Source organism: Gavia stellata, chromosome 36 (assembly GCF_030936135.1).
Source record: "Gavia stellata isolate bGavSte3 chromosome 36, bGavSte3.hap2, whole genome shotgun sequence".
Classification (NCBI taxonomy): Eukaryota; Metazoa; Chordata; class Aves; order Gaviiformes; family Gaviidae; genus Gavia; species Gavia stellata.
Window position 1 is genome coordinate 1,585,606 of NC_082629.1, and position 27,644 is coordinate 1,613,249.

Below are 27,644 nucleotides of genomic sequence, written 5' to 3' on the forward strand. Positions count from 1 at the left end.
TCGGCTCGGCTCGGCTCGGCTCGGCTCGGCTCGGCTCCGCTCCGCTCGGCTCGGCTCGGCTCGGCTCCGCTCGGCTCCGCTCCGCTCCGCTCCGCTCGGCTCGGCTCGGCTCGGCTCGGCTCGGCTCCGCTCCGCTCGGCTCGGCTCGGCTCGGCTCGGCTCGGCTCCGCTCCGCTCGGCTCGGCTCGGCTCGGCTCGGCTCGGCTCGGCTCCGCTCCGCTCCGCTCCGCTCCGCTCCGCTCGGCTCGGCTCGGCTCGGCTCGGCTCGGCTCCGCTCCACTCCGCTCCGCTCCGCTCCGGCCGCGGCGAGGAGGAGCACGGGCGGCCCCGGCCCCGCTCCCCGCCCCGCCCGCCGCGGGCCCGGTGGCACCGCCTGGCACGGCCCGGGGCAGAGCGCGCAGCCCGCGACGGTGCGTCCGCATCGCGGGGCACCGCACCCCACGTTCGCTGCGTGGGGCGTCGGACCCCATATCGCGGTGTACTGCACCCCGTGTCGCAGGTGCTGCACCCCGTGTCGCGGGGCTTCGCACCCCACGCTGCTGGATGGGGCATCGCACCCCATATCACAGTGTACTGCACCCCACGTCGCAGGGCATTGCACCCCACGTTCGCTGCATGGGGCGTCAGACTCCATATTGCAGTGTACTGCACCCCACGTCGCAGGGCATTGCACCCCGCATTCGCTGCGTGGGGCGTCAGACTCCATATTGCAGTGTACTGCACCCCACGTCGCAGGGCATTGCACCCCACGTTCACTGCATGGGGCGTCAGACCCCATATCACGGTGTACTGCACCCCGTGTCATAGGGCATTGCACCCCACGTTCACTGCGTGGGGCGTCGGACCCCATATCACAGTGTACTGCACCCCGTGTCGCAGGTGCTGCACCCCATGTCGCAGGGCATCGCACCCCACATTTACTGCGTGGGGCGTCGGATCCCATATCGCAGTGTACTGCACCCCACATTGCAGGGCATCATACCCCCCGTTCGCTGTGTGGGGCATCGGATCCCGCAGCGCAGTGTACTGCACCCCATGTTGTAGGTGCTGCACCCCGTGTTGCGGGGCTTCGCACCCCACGTTCACTGCGTGGGGCGTCGGATCCCATATCGCAGTGTACTGCACCCCGTGTCACGGGGCATCGCACCCCACGCTGCTGCATGGGGCATCACACCCCATATCACAGTGTACTGCACCCCGTGTCACAGGTGCTGCACCCCACATCACTGGGCATCGCACCCCACATTCGCTGCACAGTGCATCAGACCCCATTACAGATACTGCACCCCACATCGCAGGGCATTGAACCCCACGCTGCTGCATGGGGCATCACACCCCATGTCACAGGTGCTGCACCCCACATCGTGGGGCATTGCACCCCACGCTGCTGCACGGGGCATCGTGCCCCATGTCGCAGTGTACTGCACCCCGAGTCACTGTGCATCACACCCCTATCACAGTGCATTGCCTCCATCACCCCATATTGCACCCCACACAGCACTGCACAGTGCATCACCCCTGCATCGCAGCACATGGCACCCCACACTCGCTGCATGGTGCATGTCGAACGCGCAGGCAGATGTCGAAGCCCCAGCCCAGCCCCGGCTGTGCTGTGGGGAGATCCCCCCGGCCAGGCACAGCCCCGGGGGCACAGGGGACCCCCCAGGGTTCCCCGGCCCCAAACCGCGGCTCACCCCCCTCCGGCACTGCTGAAACGGGGCCACGTCCCCCAGGGCCGGGCACAACACCCAGCCGGGGGACAGGGGATCCCGGCCGGGGGGCAACCGCCCACCTCCGGACCCTCTGCGAGCCGGGACGGAGCGGAGGAGCGCTGGCGGGATGTCTGCTGAGCTCAGTGGCCATCGCCAAGAGGCAACAACCCAACACCCCAAAACCCCGTCGCCTACAGCGACACCCACCCGGCACAGCCGCCGTGCGGGGGCACTTTGCCATCCCGGCAGCTCCCCAGCACCAAGGCCGTGCTCATGGGTCGGCCGTGGGGACACGGCGGTGGGAAAGGGACCGGGACAGCCCCTCCGGCTGCTCCCATGGGGACAGCCGAGCCCTGTCCCCAGACTCCTGCCGGGCCCCACAACCACCTCTGCCCTTGGGCTGGGAGAAGAGTAACCCCCCTGCACCCCAAAACGAGCGCAGCAGCCGGCTCCCTGGCAGGAGCGGGACCCGCGCACCCCCACGCCGAAGGGGCCAGTGCCTTCGCAGGCACCCAGGGACCGGGGTACCAGCGGTGCCGGCACGGCAGGACCCCACGAGCAGTGGGGCTGGGTCCCACGGGAGCGGTTGTGGCTCGAGCACGGCCCCGTGCCCCGAACGGCAGCTTGGGGGGGAGGGAAAGGGGGGGGCTGTCATATTTTCCAGCACACTGGCTATTTTTATCCGCTCCCGCTCTCCAAAGGCCTGTGAAGATATTTGGGAGCTGGCAGGGCCGCTCCGGCCGTGTGAATGAGCTCCAGCTCCGCGCTGGACGCAGGAACAGTCCTTCACCCCGACCCCCTCCTCCTCCTCGCTGCTGGCCAGCCCTGCGTTTGGGGGGGACGAGGGCAGGTCCAAGAGGGTCCGTGCCCCCCCAGCTCGCCCCCGGTCTGGCCGCCGTCCAGCCCTCCCCACGCTCGCCCCTTCTTTCCTCCTTTGCAGCCCAAATCCCTTCCCAATGTCCCTGCCGTCGTGCTCCCGACGTGGGAAAGGGCCGATCCCTGCCTGGGAGCGGAGGACGGGAACAGACCGGATCCCCGGGGGCCGTGCAGCCTCCCGCCGCCCCCCCGCGCCCCATCGCCCACCCGGCAGAGGAGCACGGAGCTCCCCGCTGGCTCTGCCGACGGAAGAGGATGGCAGCACGTGAGCATTGGGACGAGTATAGAGAGAAAGGAAGGTGGTCGTGGCCAGGAAGCGAGATGAGCAGCCGATCTAGAGAAAACCAAAATTTGGGCTCCCGGTGCCATCCCACAGCATAGAGAGGACCGCAAAAAAAATCTGATCAAGGCCTCAGGGTGCCCACGAGCAGGGGGAGAGGCGACAGGATCCCAGCGCGCGTCCCCAACTTGCTCTGCCGCCCGGCTTCCAAACCAACCACCTCGGGGGCACCGCGCTTTCAAGCTTCCCTCCTCCCAACCGAGCCTCCAAATCCGCTGCGTTTTCCCTCCGACAGACCCAAACCCGCGCAGCACCCCGAGGCTGCGGAGCCCTGGGCGAGCCAGCCCTGCACCCTGACCAGCGCTGCTCGGCACCATGCACGGCCAGGACGGACCCTCGGGGCTGCCACGGCCGGGTCCCGGCCGGGAGCTCATCCCACTCCCCATGCTGAGCCCGGTAATGTTCCGGAGAAGCCAGCTGCTCCGGATTAGCGACAGCAGCTCTCCCGGAGGCCTGCCCCCCCCCCCGAGCCCAGCGGGTCGGGGATTTCCAACCCTAAAACCGCCTCATGAATGGACAACAGGACACTTCCCACCTCGGGGCTCCCGGGGCCTCACGGCTTCATCCCACCCCGGCACCAGCTGCCAGCGATTGGGTTTCAGCGGAGCCGGCTTTGCCGCACGCGGCACGGCACAAGCGGGCGCCACTGTCGCTGCCCCCGGGTGCTCCCGGCGCCACGGCACACTTCGCCATCCCCTCCGCGCCCTCTCGAGACCATTTTGTTTTCAGTGCAAGGGCCAACTTCCAAACGAGGCAGGGTTTGCCGAGGGAGCGCTCTCCCCGGTCCGGCTCACGGCAGGACGCCATTCCTGGCGGCTCAGGCACAAAGCACGAGGGTTTTCATGGCTGGGGGGTGAGATCAGGCAGCAACTCCTGTGTCAGAAGAAAACTCCTTGTTGGGAGGATTCCCTTTGCTCCAAGCCCTGGCTTGGCTTTGAACCCCGAGCTCCCGGGAGCCGCAGCCTCACCCACCGGCCTCTGCATCGCGCGGCCAAGATGAGGGGAGCGCACGGGGCTGGGGGGGCTGCAGGGCTGGGCTCCCCAACCCGCCCAAGGACAGCGGAGCCGGGGGGAAACAACGGGACGTCTTCATCCCGCTCCCACAGCCAGGGCGGGATCTGCTCCAGGAGCCTCGCCAAGGCTTTTGCAGGAGCTGAAAGCAGGAGAGTGGGAGAGCGGGGAAGCGCTCCCCGGGGCGCAGAAGCAGCTGGAGTCAGGGAGCGGTCGGGGCCGGGAGCGGAGCTCGGGCAGGGCGAGGATGGGACCCACCACTCGCTTCCACATGGATGGAGGGAGGGCAATGCTCCCAAGGATTCCCCCGGTGCGGCCAAACCACCTCGCCAGCGCCATGAACTCTGCGAAGGGCTGAACTGAACCCAAGCTCCCTCCGCGGAGCGTCCTCCATCGGCAGGAGAGGAGGGAGGACGAGGGAGGCGGCAGAGCCACACACGGGAGCAGCTCCTGCGCCCGCAGCCTGGGCCAGTCGTGCCTCTCAGGGCAGACGCGAAAGCGTTTCACTGCTCTTCCAGGCAGTGTCAGCAAGGGAAGCCGAGGCACATCCCCAGCACGTGCCGAGAGCCGGAGGCAGCGCCTGGGCGAGGTGTGAACTCCCCACAGGCGCCCGCAGGGGGGTCAGCCGTCACCAGCAAAGGTCCCCAGCCGGGCAGCGATCTTCATTCCTGTGGAAGGAAGGGCAGGAACCGGGTCGGCGTGGTTCTGGGAGCGGTGCCTTGTCCTGGGACTCCCGCGGGTGGGAGAGCTGCCGGCAGTTATCCCTGCAAACACCAAACCCCCCCGATACACACCCAAACCTTTCCCGGGGAGCAGCTGAGCCTGACCCATGCCAAGCCCGGGCGCAGGGAGGAGCAGGGCACCCCACCACACGCTCTGCCCAACAGCACTCCCGTTAGCCCGGCACGCTCGTCAGCCAACGATGGAAACAGCTAAATAAATTCCTCTGCCCTTCCCAAGGCTGCAGGGGCTCCTGCAGGCAAGAACTTGTTTGTGTAACTGGAGCGGGCCAGCTTCGGACAGGCGTGTGGGGCGTAAGCTGGGGTTATTTTTACCCATTCACTGTTTTATCTTTGGCCACGTTTTATGCTCGAGTTCCTGTAGCTGTGGCCAGAGTTCCGCCAGGTCACCAGCCTGGAGCAGGAAGGCAAGGGGAGGGTGAAGGAACAAGGAGCTGAATCCATGGGGAGAATCCAGCTGCGACGCGGAGATGCGCATTCTGCTCCTGGCAGGGCTGTGAGCGGGCAACCCCTGCCAGGACTGCCCCGAAGGGAGCTCGAGAAGAGTGAGTCAACACCGCGGCTGTGATGAGGCAGACCTTTGCGCTGCCGGCACCCCGAGCATGCCAGAATGCCCCGAGCCCTGCCCACCCCTTGCCAGCACCGACCCGCACAACCACAGCCCGCTCCCCGCAGTCCCAGTCTTTTTGCCTTCCTCAGACTCCCTTCCCCTGCCCAACCCGAGGGGATGACGAGATCTTCCTCCTCGTTCTCCTCCTCCTCCTGACTCTGCTCGGCTGCGGCCAGCCGGCACACGGCCAGGCTGCGGCCAGCCGGCACACGGCCAACAGACCAGCCTCATCCCGGGTCTCGGGCTGATTAAGCCCGGTGAGATCAGACGCATCCCGGCATTTCTGCCAGCTCACCCTTCCGGCACTCTGCAGGCCAATTTAATTTTCATAGCGCTTTGCTGGCAGCCGCCGCAGCTCGGGAGCCCGGCCGGCTCTCCCCCACCCCCTGCCAGCTCATTTCTCTCGCTACCGGCCCCATCCATTACGCCCTGGCACACCAACAGCCCAGGCGGCCGTGCCCGACATTGGGACGCCCTGACAAGGACGACTCCCGATTATTTCGGATTTAGCCCCAGTCTTGGTCCTACTGCAGCCTGGAAGCGGGTGAGAGCTGGGGAATTCCCAAGCGGCGCAGGCTGGTGCACCTGGGAAGTAAAAGTGGGTTTAAGAGCGTCATGCTCAGCTCCTTCAGGCGCCCCCGGCCCCTCCCTCACCAGCGGGGAGCAGAGCACTGCCCCACTCATCACAGATCACGGGGAGGAGGAGAGGTGGCTCACCTGCCCCCCCAAAGATGAGGTGGGGACCCCCGCACCCCACGCCGCAGCCGAGCCGTGCCCGGGCTCTCGGTCACTTGTGGGGGACAGCCCAGGCCCCCCCCAGCTGTACTGGGACCAGCAGCCAGCACAGCTGGAACCAGCAGAGCAAAGGGGAGCCCGACACCCCGGGCAGTGCATGAGGCCGCCATGCAGCCCCCTATGGCACCCATACGTCCCCCAGCACAAACCCCTACAGCACTCCGCACCCTCAGACGGGCCCCTATAGTACCCACAGGTGCCCACACCTCCAGCCGGGCTCCCATAGCCCCCACGGGACCCCAGCTGAGCTCCTGCAGCCCCCACGGACCCCCAGCCGGGCTCCCATAGCCCCCACGGGCCCCCAGCCGGGCTCCTACAGCCCCCACGGGCCCCCAGCTGAGCTCCTACAGCCCCCACGGACCCCCAGCCGGGCTCCCATAGCCCCCACGGGCCCCCAGCCGGGCTCCTACAGCCCCCACGGACCCCCAGCTGAGCTCCTACAGCCCCCACGGACCCCCAGCCGGACTCCCATAGCCCCCACGGGCCCCCAGCCGGGCTCCCATAGCCCCCACGGACCCCCAGCCGGGCTCCTACAGCCCCCTCAGCTGCCCACTCCCTCAAACAGCTCCCTACAGCCCTGACATGCCCCTGTCACCCTCACAGGCCCCCACCCATGCCCCTATAGGCCCTGTGGGCCCCTATAGGCCCTGTGGGCCCCTGTAGCCCCCTCACGCCATCAGCCAGGCCCCTGCAGCCCCCTCGGGCCCCTGCAGCCCCCTCGGGCCGCCAGCTGGGCCCCTGTAGGCCTCCCCCAGGCCCCCATAGACCCCTCGGGGCCCGCTATCCCCCGCCCCGGCCCCTATGGCCCCTATAGGCCCCGCAGGCCCCCGGAGGCGGGGCGGCGGGGCGGGGCGGGGCTGTCACGTGGCGGTCACGTGGCGGTCAGCTGACGCGGGCCGGGCCGGGGCCGGGGCCGGTGCGGCAGCGGGAGCGGGAGCGGGGCCGGGGCGGTACCGGGGCCGCCATGCTGTCCCGGCTGCTGAAGGAGCACCAGGCGCGGCAGAGCGAGCGGCGGGAGCTGCAGGGTGAGCCCGCCCCCGTCCCCATGGCGACCGACCACGCCCCGCGCCCCGGGGGGCGGTCTGATTGGCGGCGGGAGCTGCCGCTCACCGCCGGCGGCCGCGCGGGCGCGCATCCCATTGGTCGGCGGGGCTGTCCGTCAAGGGGGGCGGTGAGGGGCGGGGGAGTGCCCGGCAGGGTGGAGCGTGATGTCACCGCCCCGCACGCTGACGTCACGCGGCTCCCTGCTGACGTCACGGCCAGCGTGTCCGGGGCGGGGGGGGGGGGTTCGGGTCCGCCGCCCCTCACGGCCGCGTCCCGCAGAGCGGCGGCGCAGAGAGGCCATCGCCGCCGCCACCCCGCCTGACCGAGGCCCTGGTCGATCACCTCAACGTGGGGTGAGGCCGCGACCCCCCCGACCCCGCGAACCCCCGGCCGGGACCCCCCCTGCCCCCCAAACCCCCGGCCAGGGACCCCCCAAAACCCCATCCAGGGACCCCTTCCCCCCGCTCGGGGCCCCCCAACCCCTTCCTCCTCAGACACCCTGCCCAGGGACCCCCCGCCCTTCCCCCCGCCCCTTTTACCCCCGGAAACCCCAGTAAGGGACCCCCCACCCCACCCCGGTGCCCCCTTCCCCCCCAAACCCCTGTCCAGAGACCCCTGCACCCCTAACCCCCCTGCCCAGGGACCCCCCAAGCCCCTTCCCCTGCCCAGAGACCCCTGCACCCCTAACCCCCCTGGCCAGGGACCCCCCAAGCCCCTTCCCCCCCAAACCCCTGCCCAGGGACCCCCTCAACTCCCTGGCCCCTCCTGCCCCCCCCCCAGGACCCCCAGGCCTCCCCACCCCAGTCCCGCCCCCCCCCAATGGCTCCTGGTGCTTTGGCTCACCCCCCCACCCCGGGGCTGTTGGGGCGGGACCCCACCGCCCGTGTGTCCCCCCCGTGTCTGTGTCCCCCCCCCGGCAGGGTGGCGCAGGCCTACGTCAACCAGCGGAAGCTGGACCACGAGGTGAAGACGCTGCAGGTGCAGGCGGCCCAGTTCGCCAAGCAGACGGGGCAGTGGATCACCATGGTGGAGAACTTCAACCAGGCCCTCAAGGTGGGGGTGTCGTGTGTCCCCCCCCGGCACAGGCAGGGCGGGCGCCCCCCACCCCGGCTTGGCACAGGGGCGATTTCCCTCTGGGACACATGGAGAAGCAGCCCCATGGGTCTTGTCCCCCGCCCCGTCACCGGGGCTGGCCGAGAGATGGGGTCCTGTGCCCCGCGCGCGCCAGCAGCCCACCGCCGGCACGGTCCAGCCTGCGCCGTGCCAAAGGGTGGGTGGGCTGCGTCCCCCCGCCCCGCGGCTCGACGCCGGAGCAGTTGGGCGGCTCCATGTGCCCGCTGCCGGGTCGCGCCATGGCCGGGAGCAGCGGTGGGGTCCCAGCCAGCCCCGAGCCCCCGCGGGGCGGCAGCTGCCGGAGAGGGGGGAGTGAGGCAGGGCAGGACCCCCCCAGATCCCACCGGCAGCTCCTTGACAGCCCCCCCCATCCCGGCAGGAGATCGGTGACGTGGAGAACTGGGCCCGCAGCATCGAGATGGACATGCGGACCATCGCCACCGCCCTGGAGTACGTCTACAAGGGGCAGCTCCAGCCCTCCTGCTCCTGAGCCGCCGCCGCCGGAGCCCCCCCGGCCCTCCCCACCGCCACCGGTCCTGGCAGAGAACGCGGGCCCAGCCATGATGCCGCAGCGGCTCCCGGCCGCCTTGGGGACCCCTCCGTACCGGGGAGCGGGCAGAATAAAGCGTGGCTGTAGGGGTGGCGCGTGGAGGCCGGGCCAGGCGCGCGGGGGGGGCCCTGGCACAGCCCTCGGCTGCCCCCTCCTAAGCCCCCTCATCCTCTTTACCGCTTAACTCGGGCTCTGAGGCCCCTTTTTCTCCCAGACAAAGGGCCCCTTCTGGGCCAGGAGGGCTCTAATCCCCCCGGGGGGCAGCTCGGCCCCCCAGCTCCGGGCGATGCCCCCCCCAGGGCTGCGAAGGGGACACGGGGGGTTCGGTGTGCCCTGGGGGGGCTTGCCCTCCCTCCCGGCTCGGGTCAGGGGCTCCTCCATGGTGAGGGTCCCCCAAGAAGGTGAAGGGTGGCCCAGCACCCCCACACGCCCAAGTCCCGCCCCCCCCCGAGCTGCACCCAGCGGGGGGGCGGGGGGGGCTCAGCCCGCTGTGAACTTTGGCTGCGGGCTTTGCCCCGGCACAGGGGGAGGAGCGGCCGCGGCCCCCCCGGCTCAGACGGCCTCTGCCGCCGCAGCCGGAGCAGCACCCAGAGCCCTCTGCCCCGCCGAAGGTAGGTGGGGGCTGGGTGGGTGGGCGCCCCTCCACTCCCCGACCTGGGCCGGGGGGGGCCAGGCGAGCCGGGGCCGCAGCAGCCCCCGCCGTGGGTCTGCCCCTTGGCCGCAGTGAGATGAGTCTGTCAGGTCTCATGCACGCCGAGAGCCCATGCCGTCCAGGCTGGGCAGGGGGCTGCTGCCTGTCCCCTCACCTGGCTCCAGGGACCCAGGGCAGACCGGGGGTGCCCCCCATGGCCCCCGCGGGTGGGGAAGGGGTGGGGGCTGCCACCCCTCGGGGGGGGTCAGCCTGGAGCCCCCACCCCAGCCCCAGCAGGTTCGTAACCCCCGGGGTTCATAACCAGCACCTGCTGCTGGGAGCAACGGGGGGTACCTGACACCCCAAAGACCCCCCAAATGGGGCTCCTGGAGGGGGACACAGCCCCCCCCAGGGCCTCCTGATCGGGGGATGTGGGGACGGGTGGGTTGGGGGGTCCCAGATGCAGCGGTGATGGTCACCTCCCTGTGCCTCCCAGGGGCAGAGGGTGCCCGGGGTCGTCCCTGCCCTGGGAGGGGAACGAGGTTAAGCCGGGGGGAGCAGCTGGGACCCCCCCTGCCCCGGTGCCGCCCCACAGGCCCTGGGTCCCAGCCAGGCGCTGACGCACTGCGCCCGGCTAATCCCCGGCACGCCGCGCGGACGCCTGGGCCCGGCGGCGGGGAGGTCGGTCGGAGACTCGTCCGGGGGCGGGTGGGGGGACATGGGGTGCTCACCCCCACCCCGGGAGGGCAGGGACCACCGTCTGGGGTCCCCCGGTGCCCCACGGCACCTGGGCACGGACTGAGACCCATGTGGGACCCGCTCTAAGCTGGGGATCAATCCTCAGCCCCCTCCTTTTCTCACCCTGCACCCACGGGGCTTTTGACCCCATGGTGTGGGGCAGGGCAGGGGATGTGGGGGTCCCCTGCACGGGGAGGGGCGCATGGCTTTACCCAGCGAGCCAGGAGCCCGGGTTCAACTTGGGGTGCAGGGGTTGAGCTGGCGGGGGGGTGGCACGGCCCAGGACGCCTGGGTTCCTCTCCCACCGCCCCCCCGGCCCCGCAGGCCCCCGCCATGTGGCTGTACCTCTTGCTGGCGGCGCTGGCCTGGGCGCTGGGCTGGCTGGTGCGGGACCGCCGGACACTGCCCTCCGTCAAGGACAAGCATGTCTTCATCACCGGCTGCGACAGCGGCTTTGGCAACCTGCTGGCACGGCGGCTGGCCCGCCGGGGCTACCGGGTGCTGGCCGCCTGCCTGACCCAGAAAGGGGCCGACAGCCTCCAGCGGGGCTGCTCCGGCCACCTCCGCACCACCCTGCTCGACGTCACCCGCTCCGACAGCATCCGCCAGGCCGTCGAGTGGGTGCGGGCAGAGGTGGGCGAGAAAGGTGAGGGGGGCAGGATGGGACCCAGGGAGCTGCTGGGGGGGGACAGGACATGGGGTGCCAGGGGAGGTGCTGGGGGGGGCAGGATGGGACCCAGGAAGGTGCTGGGTGGTGGTATGGGGTGCCAGGGGAGGTGCTATGGGGCAGGATGGGACCCAGGCAGGTGCTGCGGGGTGGGACGGGGTCCCACCAGGGGCTGCTAAGGAGCAGGATGGGTGGTCTCAGGAGAGATGCTATGGGGCAAGAGGGTGGGACCCACCAAGGGATGCTATAGGGCAAGATGGGGAGCTCCATAGAGAGGGTATAGGGCAGGGCGGGGGGTCCCGGTGAGGTGCTGAGGGGCAGGAGGAGGGGTCCCTGATGAGGTGTTACAGGGCAGAATAGGGGGGTCCCACCAGGGCACCCCAAGGTGAAGGATGAGGGGGCTCTGGAGAGGGGCTGCAGGGCAGGATGGGTCCTGCCAGAGGGTGCTGTGGGGTGGGTGGGGAGCCCTGGAGAGGGGCTACAGGGTGTGGGGGGGGTCCCTGCAAGGTGCTATAGGGCAGGATGGAGGGGAGGGTCCCACCAGGGCACACAAGGGACAGGATGGGGGTCCCAGGGGAGGTGCCATGGGGCAGGGACACGGAGCAGGGGACTGTGGCCACCAGCCCCGACCTCACGCATCCCTATGTCCCCCCCAGGTCTCTTCGGGCTGGTGAACAACGCGGGGGTGGCCAACCCCATCGGCCCCACAGAGTGGATGGGGATGGAGGACTACCGCCAGGTCATGGCCGTCAACGCCTTCGGAGTCATCGAGGTGACGCTCCAGTTCCTGCCCCTGCTGAAGCGGGCGCGGGGCCGGGTGGTGAACACCTCCAGCGTGCTGGGCCGCCTCTCCGCCAACGGCGGCGGCTACTGCATCTCCAAGTACTGCGTCGAGGCCTTCTCCGACAGCCTGAGGTGGGTGCCGGACCCCCGCCCGCCCCACGGCCCCCCACCCCGCGCCCTGACGGCCGTGCATCCCGCAGGCGCGACATGTACCACTTCGGGGTGAAGGTCAGCATCGTGGAGCCCGGCTTCTTCAAGACGGCGGTGACCAACCTGGAGAGCATCGAGGCGTCCCTGCGCCAGCTCTGGGACCGCCTGGCGCCCGAGACACGGCTCAGCTACGGCGAGGATTTCTTCCACAAGTGTGAGTGGAGCGGAGGGGGGGTGGCCGCTGCCTCAGTTTCCCCCGGCCGCGGGCTGCCTGCCCCTGCCTGACCCCCCCTCCGCTGCCTGCATCCCCCAGACCTCAAGGTGCAGCGGCTCATCATGAACTTCATCTGCGACACGGACCTCAGCAAGGTGACCCGCTGCATCGAGCACGCGCTGGGCGCCCGGCACCCGCGCACCCGCTACAGCGCCGGCTGGGACGCCAAGCTGCTCTGGCTGCCCGCCTCCTACCTGCCCGCCTGCCTCGTCGACTTCGTCCTGGCCACCATCCTGCCCAAGCCGGCCCACCGCGCCCGCTAGCCCCCTGCTGCGGCCACCAGCCCACCCCCCAGGGCTGCCAGACCCCCCCAGCGCTGCAAATAAACTGCCCGTTCCGGGTGCCGTGCAAACCGCCGCCTGCGCTGCTCATCCCCGCCCGGGGTCCCCGAGGGGCTCGGGGAGCGCTGGTGGCATTGCCGTGGCACACGGAGACCCCAGCCCTGCTGCCAGCGCGGGGGGTGACTTCCAGGGCCATGGCCCTCAGGGGGACCCGCAGGGACGCTGCCACCGTCGCTGCCCTTCCGCCAGCCCGGGCACAGCCCCATGTCCTGTGGACGCGGCCCCGAACCAAGCCAGCCCCCCGGCTGCCCCCCAGCACTGGGGCGGGATGGGGCTGCTCACACCAAGGCCACACGTGCCGGCCCCCCCCCCCCCGCCCCGCTCCCATTGTTCCCAGTGGGACCAGTCCCTTCCCTGTGGGGAGGTTCCAGCCACAGGACAGGGCAGCACCCATGGGCTCCCCCGGCCCTACAGCACCCATAGGGTCAACGGACCACGGGGGGACCCCCCACACCCCCGGGGGACCCCGTCCCACGCCCAGCCCAGCGGGCGCAGGGGGACACGCGGCTCTACGGAAGCTTTTCTTTTTATTTCCGAACCCTGGGACGCCCCCCGGCCCCCGCCAGCACGCAGGGACGGGTCTGAGGGCAGCGGCCCCCCGAGCGCGTTTGGCACGTGGGGCCCTGCCCCGGAGGAGCTTGCAGAGGGCGAGGGAGCAGGAGCAGCCCCCGGGGCCCCCCGGGTGGGGGGCAGCGGCACCCACTGGGGGCTACATGACCTCGTAGCCGCTGCGGATGCCCTTCATCAGGCAGCAAGCGAAGATGATGCCCAGGATCTGGAAAGGGAGAGGGGAGGGGGGTGGTCCCCATCCTGCACGGCCCCGCACGTGGCGGGGGGGCTCAGCCCCACATGGGGGGGCTCAGCCCCACGTCCTACCTCGAAGAAGGCGATGCCCAGCGCGACTGCGGCCACGATGAGGATGTTCTTCTTCATCCAGGCTTCGATGCTCTGGAGGCAGCCCTGGGGGAGCAGAGGGGCTCAGGGGGCGGCCGGACCCCGGGGCACAGCGGGGGGGGCACGGGGGGGTCTCACCTTCTCGTAGACGGTGGCGGGGCTGGGGCGGACGTTGCAGGAGGTGGTGTTGACGCGGCAGCAGGACCGGGGCACCGTGTTGTTGACCTTGAACTGCTCGATGCTGGCCCAGTCCGTGTAGTTGTTGGCTCCACAGCAAGCGAACTGCCGGGGGGGGGGAACCCCAGGGGGTCAGGGGGGCTGAGCCCCGGCCCCCCCGGCCCCCCCCAGGGCCACCCCGTTACTCACATCCCTCTGGAGCTCGTCCACCGCCTCCGTCAAGGACTTGTCCTCCCCATACTGGCGCATGGCGTCCCACAGCCCGTCCTCCAGCACCGAGCGGACCTGGGGGGGCCGGGGGGGTCAGAGAGGGGCGGGGGGGAGTCCGCAGCACCCAGGCGGCTCCGCGCCCCCTCCCCACGTGTCCCCACCTTGTCCTTGAAGACGTATCCAGCGATAGCGGCGGCGATCTCCACCAGGAAGATGATGCTGAGCAGGACGGCGAACTGCGGGGGGACGGGGTGGGGGTCAGGGTGGGGCGTTAAGGTGGGGGGCTGAGGGCCAGGGCGGGGGGTCAGGGTGCTCACCGTGGTGACCATGCAGTAACTCTCCTTCCAGGCGCCGCAGCAGCCGAAGAAGGAGATGAAGAAGATGATGATGCCCAGCACCAGGATGGCGATGGGGGTGCTGGAGGCGGAGGCGCTGCTGACGGCCAGCGCCTTATCGAGGGCCACTTGGGCGTAGATGCCGATGGCGATGAGGGCCACGCCGCACACCTGGGGGGGGCAGAGGGAATTGGGGTGCAGCCGCCACCCCGCGGGGCCGGGACCCCCCCAGAGCCAGCGGGGTGGGGGGTCGCCCGCAGCCGAGCGTCCGCCCTTTCCGGGCGGTCGAGCAGCTCGGGGGCTTGGCCCCACACTGGGGACCCCTTCCTGGGGGTGGTGTCCCCACGGGGGCACGGCGGCGGGAGGGGGGCCCCGGTGCTGCCCCACGGCGGGACACTCCCCGGCCCCGCTGCGGTGAGGGGGGGCCGGGCTGGCAGCCGCAGGAACGCCGGGAAGTCCGGCCTTCCGGCCACGGCGAGAGGCCTCGGAGGGGGGACCCGGCGGCAGCCCCCGCCCGGGGGGGCCACGGGCGGATCGGGGGGTGCCGGGGCAGGGGGGACACCAGGCCCCCACCGTCCCGGCCAGCACCGGCAGCCCCACTCCTGCGGGAGCCAGGACATCAGCGGCCCTTCCCAGTGCTGGGGCAGGAGCGGGCCCACGCCGCCCCATCTCCGGCCCCCCGCCGCCGGTGGGACCCCCCCACGGGCTCAGCGTCCCGGTGGTGGCGGGGAGCCCCCCCGGGCCGGCCCCCCCGGCTGCCGCTGGCCCTGTTTGCTCGCTGGGCGTGGGTAAACAGAGTGCGGCCGGGCCGCCCGCTGCACAAACACTCCGGGCGGCGGGTCCGGGGGGGCTGGCGCCCGTGTCCCCGTCGTGTCCCCCCCCCGAGCCCCCCCCGGCTCTCCAGGGGTGACTCAGCCCGGCAGGATCAGGGTGGGGACCGGGACGAGTCACTCCCTGCGTGGGGGGGACGGGATGACGGCCTGGGAGGCGCCCGTCCCCCCCACACCCCGCTACGGCCGTTGGGCTCCTCGCGCCTCTTTCCTCACCCCGACTTCCCCAAACCCGCGCCCTGCGCCGCACGGGGACCCCGGCCGGGGCAGCCAGGAGCCGCGGGGCCCGGGGGGCACCCGGCCACCCGTGGGGTCCCCACCCTGACCTCAGGGCTCGGCTTCCCTCAGCCAGGGTGTGCCAGCCTCGCCCTGCCCAGCCTTGTTTCCCCTGGAACCTACTGATGGCGGTGTGCGGCCGCAATGCTGCCCGGTGCCAGGCTTCCCCCCCAGAGCAGGCAGCCTCACCCCCCCACCCCCCCCAGCACCCGCTGCAGCCCCCCCCAGGCAGCAGCCCCCCCCCGGGCTCCCCATGACCCCCAACTCAGGCCCCACGAGGGCAGGGAAGGGGGTGTCAAAGGGGCCGTACGTGGCGGGGGGGGGAAGCTGACGTCGGGGGGGGCAACACGGGGAGGGGGGTGCTGCCTGCCACGGGGCTGGGGCGGGCTCGTCCCCGGGGGGACACGGTGCGGAAGGGTCCGTCTGCCCGGTTCGGGCAGCACCGGGCCCCCCCCGGGGCCCCCCCCCCGGTACCCCCCCGGTACCCCCCGGTGCCCCCCGGCCCCGCACTCACCCAGAAGATGAAGTTGAAGACGAAAACCAGGAACTTCACGCATTTCATCCCGCCCTCGACCGCCATGGCCCGTCCTGCGGGAGCCGCCGCCTCAGCCCCGGCCCCGGTCCCGGCCCCGGTCCCGGTCCCCGTCCCCGCCCCGGTGCCGCTCCCGGTGCCGCTCCCCCCGCCCGAGTCCCACCGCCCTGGGCCCCGCCCCGCTCCCGGTGCCCGAGCCCCGGCGTCCCGGGACCGCTCCCGGTGCGCTCCCCACCCGGTCCCGGTCCCGGTCCCGGTCCCGGTCCCCTCCCGGTGCCGCTCCCCCGGTGCCGCTGCCCGCCCGGTGCCGGTACTCCCGGTGCCGCCGCTCCCCCGCCCCGGGCGCTCACCGGCGCCGCTGCTCCGCCGCCCGCTCCGTGCGCTCCGCGATCATGTGACGGGGCCGGGGCGAGTCAACAGGCGGGCCCCGCCCCGCGTGGGCCCCGCCCCGCGTGGGCCCCGCCCCGCGTGGGCCCCGCCCCGCGCCCCCGGCAGCACAGACACGCGGGTGCGGGGGAGGCTTTAATGGTGCCGGAGCCGCCGGTCCCGGGAGGGGGAACGGGGGGGGGGGGGGGGTGTGCGCCGGGGGGGCCCCGGGACCCAGAGCTCCCACCCCGTCCCCCACCCCGCGGTCCCCCGGGGGGGACCCCGGTCCCTTGGTCCCCGTCACCCCGGGCCCTGCCCCCCGGGGTCCCAGGCACCCTATAACTGCACCCTGGGGTCCTGGACATCCTATAACTGCACCCTGGGGTCCTGGACACCCCAGTCCCTGCCACCCTACACCCTGCCCCCCGGGGTCCCAGGCACCCCACACCCTGCACCCCAAAGTCCCAGCCAGCCCGCGCCTGTGCCCCAGGATCCCGGACACCCTGCATCCCGGGGGTCCCAGCCACCCTGTAACTGCACCCTGGGGTCCTGGACACCCTATAACTGCACCCTGGGGTCCTGGCCACCCCGGGGTCCCAGCCACCCTACACCCTGCACCCCGGGGTCCCAGACACCCCTTAGCCTGCACCCCGGGGTCTCTGCCACCCCATACCCTGCACCCTGGAGTCCTGGCCACCCCAATCCCTACCACCCCACACCCTGCACCCCGGGTCCCAGACACCCTGTAACTGCACCCTGGGGTCCTGGCCACCCCAGGGTCCCAGCCACTCCACACCCTGCACCCCAGGGTCCTGGACACCCCTTAGCCTGCACCCCAGATTCCCAGCCACCCCACACCCTGCGTCCCGGACACCCTGTGCCTCCTGGTCCTTGGTCCCACCCCGTGTCCTGCACCCTGGGGTCCTGGCCACCCTATAACTGCACCCTGGGGTCCCGGCCACCCCGCTCCCTGCCACCCCACACCCTGCACCCGGGGGTCCCAGACACCCTGCGCCCTGCACCCTGGGGTCCTGGACACCCCTTAGCCTGCACCCCGGATTCCCAGCCACCCCACACCCTGCATCCCGGGGTCCCGGACACCCTGTGCCTCCTGGTCCTTGCCACCCCGTGTCCTGCACCCTGGGGTCCTGGCCACCCTATAACTGCACCCTGGGGTCCTGGCCACCCCACGCCCTGCACCCCGGGGTCCCAGCCACCCCACACCCTGCCCCCCGGGGTCCCGGCCGCCATGGGCTCAGAGCCCCGGCACGGTGGCCAGCGCGGCCAGCACGGCCTCCAGGTGCTGGGGGTGCGCGTAGGCCACGAGGCCGCCCCGGTTTGCCCAACGCTCGGCCCCCGCCGCCCCCTCCGCCGGGCGGTTGTAGACCAGCTCGGGGGGGGGCCCAGTGTCACCCACCCGCCGCGCCCGTAGGGCCCCCGCCAGGGCCACCGCACCCCCGCCCAGGGCCCGCAGGATGGCGTGGGGGGCACAGGCGTCCCAGGCGAAGGTGCTGCCCTCGGAGAGGACGTAGGCGTCCGCCAGCCCCAGGATGACGCAGAGCATCTTGTAGCCGGCACCGGCGGCGAAGCGCAGGCGGTCGCCGCAGAGGGGGCCCAGGGCTGCCCGCACCGCCTCCCCCTCCGCCCGGCTCAGCACCACACAGGGCGCGGGGCACGGCGGCGGGGGGCTCAGCGAGCACAGCCGCGTGTCGCCATATGCGACGCCCCAGTGGTACCTCCCCTGCCACCTGCGGGGACGGGGACCCTGAGCACGGACCCCCTGCCACCGGGTCCCCAGGCTCTCCCCGGCCTCTGGGGGCCAGGATCCGGCCATGACCCCCGCCGTGCTCCCCGCGGTGCCGGTACCTGCGGGTCAGGGGGTCCCGGCGGAAGAAGGGCTCGTTGATGACGCCCAGCACGGGGCAGCCCGTGTGCCGGTCGTAGGCCCCGATGAGCACCAGTGCTGAGCACAGCCCCGCCGGGGCGATGCCGTCGACGGGGGTCACGTCCTCACGCCCGCCGATGTATTCGTTGGTGGAGTCTGCGGGCGCAGCCGAATTCGCCGGCGCTCAGCCGTGGCGTACGCGGAGGGGGTCCCCAACCCGCCCTCTCCCAGCACCCCCTCACCGATGGGGTCTATCCAGATGGCCAGGTCCTGGGGGGGGATGCTGAGCGCCACACCGGCCAGCTCCGCGTCCCCCAGCGCCACGTCCCGGTGCACGGCGGCCGCCAGCAGCTCGGCAGCCGTCCGCTCGGGCTCCAGCACGGAGAGCAGCAGGGCCGCGGTGTCTCCCGGCGTGGCACAGACCCGCACCGCCACCGTCTCCCCTGCCAGCACCCCGGCCTCAGCGACGGCCCCGCGGCCCCCGGCGTGGGGGGGCCCCGGCTCCGCTGCTCCCCCCGGGACTCACCCTGCCCGTTCCTGAACTCGTTGGACTCCTCGCCGTGGATGTGGCCCTGCAGCTCGGGGAACTGGGGGGACCGGGGGCTCAGCAGCGGCACGGGGGGACGCGGGGGCACCCCGGGGACCCCCCCGGGCCCTCCCCTACCTCCTTCCCCAGGTCGTGCCTGATGACCTCCTGGATGAGGACGTCCGCCAGCGTCTTGAAGTCCTGCGGGAACCTCCGGTTCCTCTCGGGCCCCGTCTTCTCGGCCACCAGCAGCTGGAAGAGGGGGTGCTCCCCCCGGCACAGCCGGGCGATGTGCGCCGCCTTCTCCGAGGCGCCCACCAGGGCCTGCAGCAGCCCCGCCATGGCCGGGCTGGGGGGCAGCGCTCAGGGGGGGCCCCGCCACCGCCCGCGGCCCCGGGCCCAGCGCCCTGCCCGCAATTGCCGGCTGCGGGCAGCGCCCCGGGCCGCATCCTGCCCGGCTCAGGCCCCGGGGGGGGACCCGGCTAAAATTAGCCCTCCCTCCCCCCCCTCCCGGCGTGGGGACGTGGACGCGGGGCTGTGCCCAGCCAAGGACGGGGCCCCACGGTGGGGTCCCCGCGGGGGGGGGGAAGCAGCCGGGGCTGGCGGGGGGGGGCAGGTCCCCGCTGCACCCCGGAGAGCCGGGGGGTGATGGGCCGCGCACCCCCCGCAGCGAGGCCCCGGGGCAGCGGCGGCCCGACGCCCTTCCCCGGGGACGCGCCACGTGGGGAGGCCCCCACCCGCGGCACCCCCACGCGCGGGATGCCCTCCCCGGGTGTCCCCCCCCCCGCGGAGGGACCCCCAACCCCCTGCGACGCCCCCGGGGACCAGCGGGACCCGCCCGCCCCCCCCCCCCGGGGCCGTTACCGGCGCCGGTGCCGCTGACAGCTCCTGCGGGGCGGCCCGTGGGGCGGGGCCGCCCGCGACGCGTCACGCCGCCGCCTTAACCCCCTCGGCCCCGCAGCGCGGCGTGCGGGGGGGGGACACGCGGCGCCCGAGGGGCCCGGGCGTGGGGGGGGGCACCCCCGGTGTCGGCGCTCCGAGCGCCGCCTCCCGCTTCCGCTTCTTGCCCCCGCGGCTTCCGCGGCCCCGCGGCCGGTGGCACCGGGGCGCGGCGATACCGTCGCGGCGGGGAACACCCCCCACCCCCCCCGGGACTCGGCGGGGCGGTAACGGCGGGGCCGCCCCCCGCCTCCCGCCCCGGGACCCCCGACCCCGCGCGCTGCCGGTGCGGCGGTGCCGCCCCGCGCCGCGCGGTGGCGCCCTCGTCCCGGCGCTGAGCCTCGCTCCGGTTTTACCGGCTCCGGTGTGGACGCGCCGGCTCCGGAGCGGCGCCGCGGCGCCCCCTGGCGGGATGCGCTTGCACCACGCTCCCACCGCGCACCGGGGGTAACGGGACCGCTCCCCCCCGCCCCGACACACCGGGAGCCCCCCCGGCCCGGGGCTCCCCACCGCGCCGGGCCGGGCCCCCCGCCGCCTCCCGCCACGGCGGGAGCGGGGCCGGTGTAGCCCCGGTGCCACGGGCGCGGCCGCGCCTCCCTCTTGCCCTCTCCATGGTTCTGATGGGGACGGCACCGGGCGCGGGGGCCCGGCCCGGAGCGGGGCGGGGGGGGTCCGGGGGCGGACCGGGAGGGGCCGGGGGGGCCCGGGGGTACGGTTAGGGAGGCGGCGCGGGAGGGGATGGGGACCGGGGCGGGTGCGTGGACCGGGGCGGGGGGGGGGGGCGCGGATACGGAGGCGGCGCGGGAGGGCACCGGGCGGTGGAGGGGCCGGGACGCGCGTGCCCGGCCCGCGGGGGCGGCGCGGCGGGACCCAACTCCCGGCAAGTGCTGCCGCTCGGCCCCGCTCGGCCCCGCTCGGCCCCGCCGCACTTGCCGGGAGTTGGGTCCCGCCGCCGCCGGAGCGGGGGGCGGGGGGGGGGGGGGGCGCGTCGGACGGAGCCGGGCGGCGAGCGGCGGCGGCGGGGCCGTTCCCGGTGCTCGGGGGGCCGGCGGCGGCTGGTGCCAAGCCCCTGCCAGAACCTCTTTTGTGCGCCCGCAGCCAATCAAGGCCGCTGACGACACACTTCTCTTGGGGTATAAAACCCCGGGGCCGCCGCCACCGCCGCTTTTTTCTTCCCCCCCCCCCCCTCCACCCCCCCCGGTCCCTCACCGCCCCCCGCTTCCCCGCCCCCGCCGCCGCTACCGCCTTCCCCCCCCCGTTCCGCGCCCCCTTACGCGTTGCGGTGGAAGCGGGGCGGGGGGGCGGCCCGGCGGGGAAGCTTTCCCGGTATGGCCCCGGTGCTGCTGTGGCTGCTGGCGGCGGCGGCGGCGGCGGCGGCGGCGGGGGGGGCGGTGGAAGCGCAGCCCCCCGCCTCCGAGCCCGCCTGCCCCGTGTGTCTCTGGCGGCGGCACAGCAAGGAGCTGCGGCTGGAGAGCATCAAGTCGCAGATCCTGAGCAAGCTGCGGCTGAAGGAAGCGCCCAACATCACCCGGGAGGTGGTGCAGCAGCTGCTGCCCAAGGCCCCGCCGCTCCAGCAGCTCCTCGACCTCCACGACTTCCAGGGGGACTCGCTGCAGCACGACGAGTACCTGGAGGAGGACGAGTACCACGCCACCACCGAGACCGTCATCAGCATGGCCCAGGAAAGTCAGTGCCGCCTTTGTTCCGCCCCGCCGCCGCCGCAAACTTCGCCGGCGGACCCCCCCCCCCCCGCCCCGGGGCTCCCCTGGGCCCCCTCCCCGCTCCCCGGCGCCCCCCGGCCCGCGCGGCGCCGCTCCCCCGGGGCTCCCCCGCCTCCCCCCGGGGCGGCGCGGGAGGGGAGGGGGGGGGTGTGTGCGTGTGTCCCCCGCCCCGGGTCCCCGCGGCACCCCCCGGGCTCCCCCGCGGGGCTCCCCGGTCCGGCCCGCGGCCCCCGGGGCGGCTCCCGCGCGTCCCGGGGGGATGCGGGGACAGCCCGGGCGGCAGCCGGTGCGGGGCACCGGGAGGCGGGAGACGGGGCTGGGAGCGGCCACCGGGAGCTGGGACCTGGCAGCGGGGACCGGGAGCCGGCGCTGGCACCGGCCCCGGTGCCGGGGACCGGGACTCGGCAGCGGCACCGGGAGCCGGCGCGGGGCGCGGGGAGCCGGCACTGGGTGCTGGGACCGGGCAGTGGGTGCTGGGGCTCTGCACCAGCACTGGCACCAGCCTGAGCACTGGCACCGGTGCCGGGTACCGGGACTCAGCACCGATGCCGGGTACCGGGACTCGGCAGCGGCACCGGGAGCCGGCGCAGGGCGCGGGGACCCAGCACTGGGTGCTGGGACCGGGCAGTGGGTGCTGGGGCTCCGCACCAGCACTGGCACCAGCCTGAGCACTGGCACCGGTGCCAGGTACCGGGACTCGGCAGCGGCACCGGGACCTGGCGCGGGGTGCAGAGACCCGGCACTGGGTGCTGGCACTCGGCAGCAGCACCAGCCCTGGCACCGGCCTGAGCACCGGCACCGGTACCAAGTACTGGGACTTGGCAGCGGCACTGGGACCTGGTGTGGGATGTGGGGCCCCGGCACTGGGTGCTGGGACTCGGCACCAGCACTGGCACCAGCCTGAGCACCGGCCCCAGTGCTGGGTACTGGGACTTGGCAGTGGCACCGGGACCCGGCACTGGGAGCTGGGAGCCAGCACCAGCACCAGCACTGGGACCAGACCAGGGGCACGGGGCAGACAGCACCGTGACCGCCCGGTCCCCAGGGCCCCACCGGGCAGCGGGTGCCAGCACTCGCCTCCTGCCGCGGCACGTGGCAGGGTGACAGCGGGGTGACAGCAGGGTGATGGCAGGGTGACGGCAGGGTGACGGCAGGGTGACAGCAGGGTGACAGCAGGGCGTCCTGGGGACAGGCAGGCGCCTGCCCTGGGCCTGCTCGCGGCCGGTGCGGTGAGGGGCTCCCGCCCGGGGTCCCCGGCAAGGAGGGGACCGGGCGCAGGGGTTTTGCTGTGCGGTGACGTGGCTCCGTCCGTCTGTCCGTGGGCGAGGAGGGGGCGAGTGGATGGGGCTCCGGGGCGGCTGCACCCCGCACCTCTCTGAGCCTCAGTTTCCCCGGTGCCAGCGCGGCACTGCGTGTCCCGGCCGCGGCTCCACCTGCTCCAGCGGCGGGACGAGGCGGTGGGAGCCCCCCGGCGTGGGGGCCGCGGGACCCCCGGGGAGCGGGGCCGGGGGGCCGGGTGCGAAGGGCGAGCGGAAGGGAGGGAAGTGTGAGGCGCTGCCCCCCCCGCAGCCCCCCGACAAATTTCCTTCCCAGGCATTAATAGACTCGGGCGGCTTTGAAATTTTATTACCCATAAAATTGACAACACGCTGGGGTTTTCCTCCCCGCGCCGCGCTAACGCTCGCTGCCCCCGGCCCCCCCCCCCCGCCCCTTAACAGCTCGGGGGCCCCCAAAATAAATACCGGAGGGCGTCCCCTCCTCCCGGCCGGCCGGGCCCCGCACGGCCCCGCTCCGGGGGTCCCACAGCCGGATGCACCGCGGGGTCCGGCCTGCCCCGGCCGCGGCCGCTCCGTTATTATTATGATTTTTCCTCCCCCCTCGCCCCCCCCGTGGCAATTGTGTGGGGTTTTATGGTTCCTGACAGAAGGAGGGAAAGGGCTTTACAGGCAGCAGAGCCATAAAGCTCTCGGGTTCCCCCCGGCCGCCCCCCCCCGCTAATCCCAAGCCCCCACCCCCAGCACCCCCCGCCCCCCCGGGTTTCTTTAACTGCAGAAGGAACCCGGGAGGGTTAATTGGCTCCTAAACCCATTTAGGGGCTACCCATGACCCCCGCGACCTGCGGGGTGGAGGCACCTTAATGAGGGGCGATGGGGGGCCGGGGGGGCGGGGGGCCGCCCGTGCCGCTCGCTGCCCTGCCAGGGCCGGAGCCGCTCAAGGTCAGCGGGACGCGGGCGGGAGCGGGGACACGGGGACACGGGGACACGGGGGAGGCACCGCTGGCGTGTGGCACCTCGGGGCGACGGGGGGTCCCCGGACCTGGGGGGTCTCGGGTCCCCTGCGGCAGGTGAGGGGTTAACGGGGCAGAGGTGGGAGCCCCAAATCCGGGCCCCGGTGGGAACAAAGAGCAGAGGGGGGGGCTCGGGCCGCCCCCCTCCCGGCACATACTCAGCTGTGACCGATGTCCCGGTAACCTTTATCCCCCGTTGCCACAGCGACGGGACGAGCATCCTGGCACCGCGGCAGCCCCGTGCCAGGAGCAGCCAGCGTGGCAGAGCCCCCACGCCCCGACCCCCCCCGGCACCCCAGACCCCGCTCTCACCCCGGGCCCGCAGGCGCCCGGTGTCGATGCCAGGCCGCGTCCCGGGCCGGAGGAGAGCCAGCGGTGCTGCCGGAGCCGCGGCGAGGCGCTTCGGCGGTGGCTTTAAGGGACCTGCACCGGCTCCAGCGCTGCTTCGGCATCTCTCACCTGGAGACCCTACAAAAATGACCCCACCGGAGCCGCCCTTGCCGCGGAGCCAGCCACGGCGAGCCCGGAGCAAACCGGCACCGCGACCCCTAAAGCCACCGGGGACCCCTGTGCAGCGTGGGAGAGGTGCCACCGGGACCACGGGGGACCCAGAGCCCCTCGAGGTGGCCATAGGCCCAGGCTGGGACGACGTCCCACCGGTGACGGGTGGCAAAGCCCCCGCCAAGGGGCTGGGGGGCACAACCTGCCCCGGGTTGGGAGCCGGGGGGCCAGCGCGGCTCCGAGGGGACGGGCAGCACGGGGGGAGACGCTCCCCGGGCGGGTCCCGGGGGAGCGCGGGTTTAATCGGGGGCTTGTGCGCAGCAAATTGCTGGGAGGGGTTTGGGCGGCCGGCGCCCGCGGCCCCCCAGCCCCTGTCACTTTGGTTTATGTGCGGCGCGGCGGGGGGCTGGATGGCATTCCCGGGGCTGCGGCCGGTGTCGTGACCCCCATGTGTTCGGGGAGGCCTCGCGCACAGCAAATGGCCCCGCGCTGCAGCTGGGTGCTATTAAACCTGACCGGTGCGTGGCAGGGGGAGGGGGCTGCGCGGGGGGGGCGAAATTCCCAGCTCAATTTGAGACAGATGTTTGCCGAGCAGGGAGGGCCGGCGCGGGGCCGGCTCCAGCCGGGGTGCTGCCGCGGGGCTGGGGGAGGGCGGCCGGGGACCCCCGGATCCGACGGATGCTCGGGCTGCCGATGCTCGGGGCTGTCATCGCACCGGGGTGGGGGTCCCCGTCCTCGCGGTGGCCGCTCGCCTTCGCCATCTCCGAGAGCATCACCCTGGGCAGGACCCCCCGGGTGAAGCATCCCCGGCTGCTTTGCCGAGGCCGGCAGAGGTGTGGGGCCGCCCCGAAAACAAGCCCAGGGAGGGCGGGAGATGGGAGGGCGGGAGATGGGACGGTGGGAGATGGGACGGTGGGAGATGGATGTCCTCTGAGGTGCGGACCCGGCCGGATCGCTGTGGCGAGGCCGGTGGTACCCGTACCCCGAGCTTGGTGCTATGGACCCTCCTCGGGGCTTGGCCGCATCCCCAGGGCCGCGGGACCGGGCGTGTTCCCGGCTCCGACACAGGGATGTGTTGGGAAGCGGCTGCCCCGGAGCAGGTGCTGCGGGGCCGGAGCCCCCCGCCCCGCTCAGCCCGGCCCCCCTCAGCGGGGTCTCGGTCCCCGCAGCCCCCGCGGGGGATCATGAATCCCCGGTGACACGGGGTCAGGGGGCAGCCGGGGACCTTATTGCGGATGGAGGGGCAATGACCCCTGGGGCGGCCTCTGACCCGACCTTCAACTCCTAACGACCGAGGAGGAGCTCGCCCCGACCCTGCGTCCGCTGGAGGTGGGGGGGTCCCGGGGCCGGCCCTGACACCTCCTTCCTCCCCGCAGCGGACCCCGTGGTGCAGATCGAGGGGAACCCCCATTGCTGCTTCTTCAACTTCAGCCCCAAGATCATGTTCACCAAAGTGGTGAAGGCGCAGCTGTGGGTGTACCTGCGGCCGGTGCAGCACACCTCCACCGTCTACCTGCAGATCCTCCGCCTGAAGCCGGTGACGGAGGAAGGCAGCCGCCACATCCGCATCCGCTCCCTGAAGATCGACCTCAACTCCCGCATCGGGCACTGGCAGAGCATCGACTTCAAGCACGTGCTGCAGAACTGGTTCAAGCAGCCGCAGAACAACTGGGGCATCGAGATCAACGCCTTTGACCCCAACGGCAACGACTTGGCCGTCACCTCGCTGGGACCCGGGGCCGAAGGGCTGGTAGGTGGCCGTCGCGGGGTGGGCGCGTGGCTCGGGGGTGCCGCGGCCCCGGGGCTCGGTGCTGCGCGGAGCGCACGGGGCATCGTGATGGTGCCGGTGCTCGGACGGGCACGGGGCTGCCGGCCGTCCCCGGGGAACTGGAGGGCGAGGGGGGGCAGCGGGGATGGGCACAGGTGGTAGTGCGGCTCTGCGGGGCTGGTGACAGCTCCATGGGGACTACAACATCCCCACCGGGCTGGTGACACCTCCGTGGGGCTGGTGACAGCCCCATGGGACCAATGACAGCTCTGTGGGGCCAGTTATGGCTCCGCAGGGACGCTCACAGCTCTGTGGGACCAGTTAGAGCTGCACGGGGCTGGTGGCAGCTCCATGGGGCTGGTGACACCTCTGTGGGGCTGGTGACACACCCACAGGGCTGGTGACACCTCCACGGGGCTGGTGGCAACTCCATGGGGCTGGTGACACCCCTGTGGGGCTGGTGACACCTCCACAGGGCTGGTGGCAACTCCACGGGGCTGGTGGCAACTCCATGGGGCTGGTGACACCCCTGTGGGGCTGGTGACACCCCTGTGGGGCTGGTGACACCTCCACGGGGCTGGTGACACCTCCACGGGGCTGGTGGCAACTCCATGGGGCTGGTGACACCCCTGTGGGGCTGGTGACACCCCCATGGGGCTGGTGACACCTCCGCGGGGCTGGTGGCAGCTCTACGGACCCGTGTGGGACCCGGGAAGCCGGGATGGTGGGACCATGGGGCGTTGGGACCGTGGGGCGGCGGGACGGTGGCTCAGCATCGGGGGCTCACGCCCCCCCCTCCCCTCTCCCCCCCCAGCACCCCTTCATGGAGCTGCGGGTGCTGGAGAACAACAAGCGCTCGCGGCGGAACCTGGGGCTGGACTGCGACGAGCACTCGACCGAGTCGCGCTGCTGCCGCTACCCCCTCACCGTCGACTTCGAGGCTTTCGGCTGGGACTGGATTATCGCCCCCAAGAGATACAAAGCCAACTACTGCTCGGGGCAGTGCGAGTACATGTTCATGCAGAAGTACCCCCACACCCACCTGGTGCAGCAGGCGAACCCCCGGGGCTCGGCGGGGCCCTGCTGCACCCCCACCAAGATGTCCCCCATCAACATGCTTTACTTCAACGACAAACAGCAGATCATCTACGGCAAGATCCCGGGCATGGTGGTTGACAGATGCGGCTGCTCTTAGAGCCCGGCTGGTGCTGCCCCTCCGCCCCGCACCCCCCTCCGCCAACAAACTCCTCTTTTCTTCCACAGTTTTTTGGGTTTTTTGGGTTGGGTTGGTTTTTTTAAAACACAAAGAACAAAGCGTTGCAATTCCTCTGGACGTCGGGGGAAGAGAGAGAAGAAAATCCCACCGGGAAACGCTGCACCAAACCCGCGCTTCGACATGCATTGTGCAATAAAGCAACTGGACGGAGAAGGGAAGGGGCGGCCGGGATCCCCAGCACCGCCACCCCCCGCCCGCCGGCGCCCGCGGTGGCACGGCGTGGCAGCGCGGCATGGCACAGCGGCACGGCTCTTCACCGGACGGCTCTCCCGCCCCGGCTCAATGGCAACGAGGAGAGGAGGATGAGGCCGAGCGGATCCCGCGCCACCCCGCACTTCTGGAGCGGCACCGGGGACGGGGACGTCCCTGCCCGCCCCACAGCCAAGGTGACACCCAAGGGCAGGTGGCCCCGTCCCCCAGCAGCCGACGGCCCCGTCGCCACAGCCCCGCTCCGGGTGCTCTGCCGGAGCGAGGACAGCAGGATCCGGCAGCAGGACCCCGGGATGGGCGCGCCAGGGCGGCTGAGCCACGCGAGCGCCGGCGGCAGCTCCGGCCCAGGAGGAAACCGTCTCCCTTCTTTAATTTATTTATTTATTAACCACCCTCCCGGCCGGCGCTTTGCTGCGGGAAGCCCCCGCTCGCCCTGCTCCCTCCCTTCACGCCACCGGCACCATCCCGGCACCCACGACCCGACGGCAGGGATGGCCATGGAGGGGCTGCTTCAGCCCAGAGGGCTGCGCTGCCGG

At 72.5% G+C, this 27,644-nt stretch overlaps 5 protein-coding genes across 5 annotated transcripts; 3 read left to right on the top strand and 2 right to left on the bottom strand.

Annotated features, from left to right (window-relative positions):
- Positions 1-7,048: 7,048 nt before the first annotated feature.
- On the top strand, positions 7,049-8,898 carry BLOC1S1 (biogenesis of lysosomal organelles complex 1 subunit 1). The gene is given in 5 exon segments (XM_059832732.1): positions 7,049-7,109; positions 7,408-7,442; positions 7,444-7,481; positions 8,049-8,181; positions 8,621-8,898. Coding segments are annotated over 5 exon segments (378 nt in total). The 3' UTR covers positions 8,732-8,898.
- A 1,560-nt stretch (positions 8,899-10,458) lies between these two features.
- Positions 10,459-12,297, top strand: RDH5 (retinol dehydrogenase 5). Its single transcript, XM_059832731.1, has 4 exons — positions 10,459-10,806; positions 11,484-11,742; positions 11,811-11,974; positions 12,074-12,297. The coding sequence occupies exons 1-4, from the start codon at positions 10,494-10,496 to the stop codon at positions 12,295-12,297; spliced, it is 960 nt and encodes a 319-aa protein (XP_059688714.1). The 5' UTR covers positions 10,459-10,493.
- Positions 12,298-13,079: 782 nt separating this feature from the next.
- Positions 13,080-16,003, bottom strand: CD63 (CD63 molecule). Its single transcript, XM_059832716.1, has 8 exons — positions 15,980-16,003; positions 15,612-15,685; positions 13,974-14,162; positions 13,818-13,892; positions 13,636-13,731; positions 13,408-13,551; positions 13,252-13,335; positions 13,080-13,150 (listed from the first exon to the last, which is right to left on the bottom strand). The coding sequence occupies exons 2-8, from the start codon at positions 15,675-15,677 to the stop codon at positions 13,085-13,087; spliced, it is 720 nt and encodes a 239-aa protein (XP_059688699.1). The 5' UTR covers positions 15,678-15,685; positions 15,980-16,003; the 3' UTR covers positions 13,080-13,084.
- Positions 16,004-17,250: 1,247 nt separating this feature from the next.
- Positions 17,251-18,754, bottom strand: INPP1 (inositol polyphosphate-1-phosphatase). Its single transcript, XM_059832726.1, has 5 exons — positions 18,545-18,754; positions 18,407-18,467; positions 18,123-18,323; positions 17,862-18,036; positions 17,251-17,743 (listed from the first exon to the last, which is right to left on the bottom strand). The coding sequence occupies exons 1-5, from the start codon at positions 18,746-18,748 to the stop codon at positions 17,251-17,253; spliced, it is 1,134 nt and encodes a 377-aa protein (XP_059688709.1). The 5' UTR covers positions 18,749-18,754.
- Positions 18,755-20,673: 1,919 nt separating this feature from the next.
- On the top strand, positions 20,674-26,817 carry GDF11 (growth differentiation factor 11). The gene is made up of 3 exons (XM_059832709.1): positions 20,674-21,031; positions 25,231-25,604; positions 26,437-26,817. Exons 1-3 carry the CDS (start codon positions 20,674-20,676, stop codon positions 26,815-26,817), a joined length of 1,113 nt encoding a protein of 370 aa, XP_059688692.1.
- Positions 26,818-27,644: the final 827 nt, after the last annotated feature.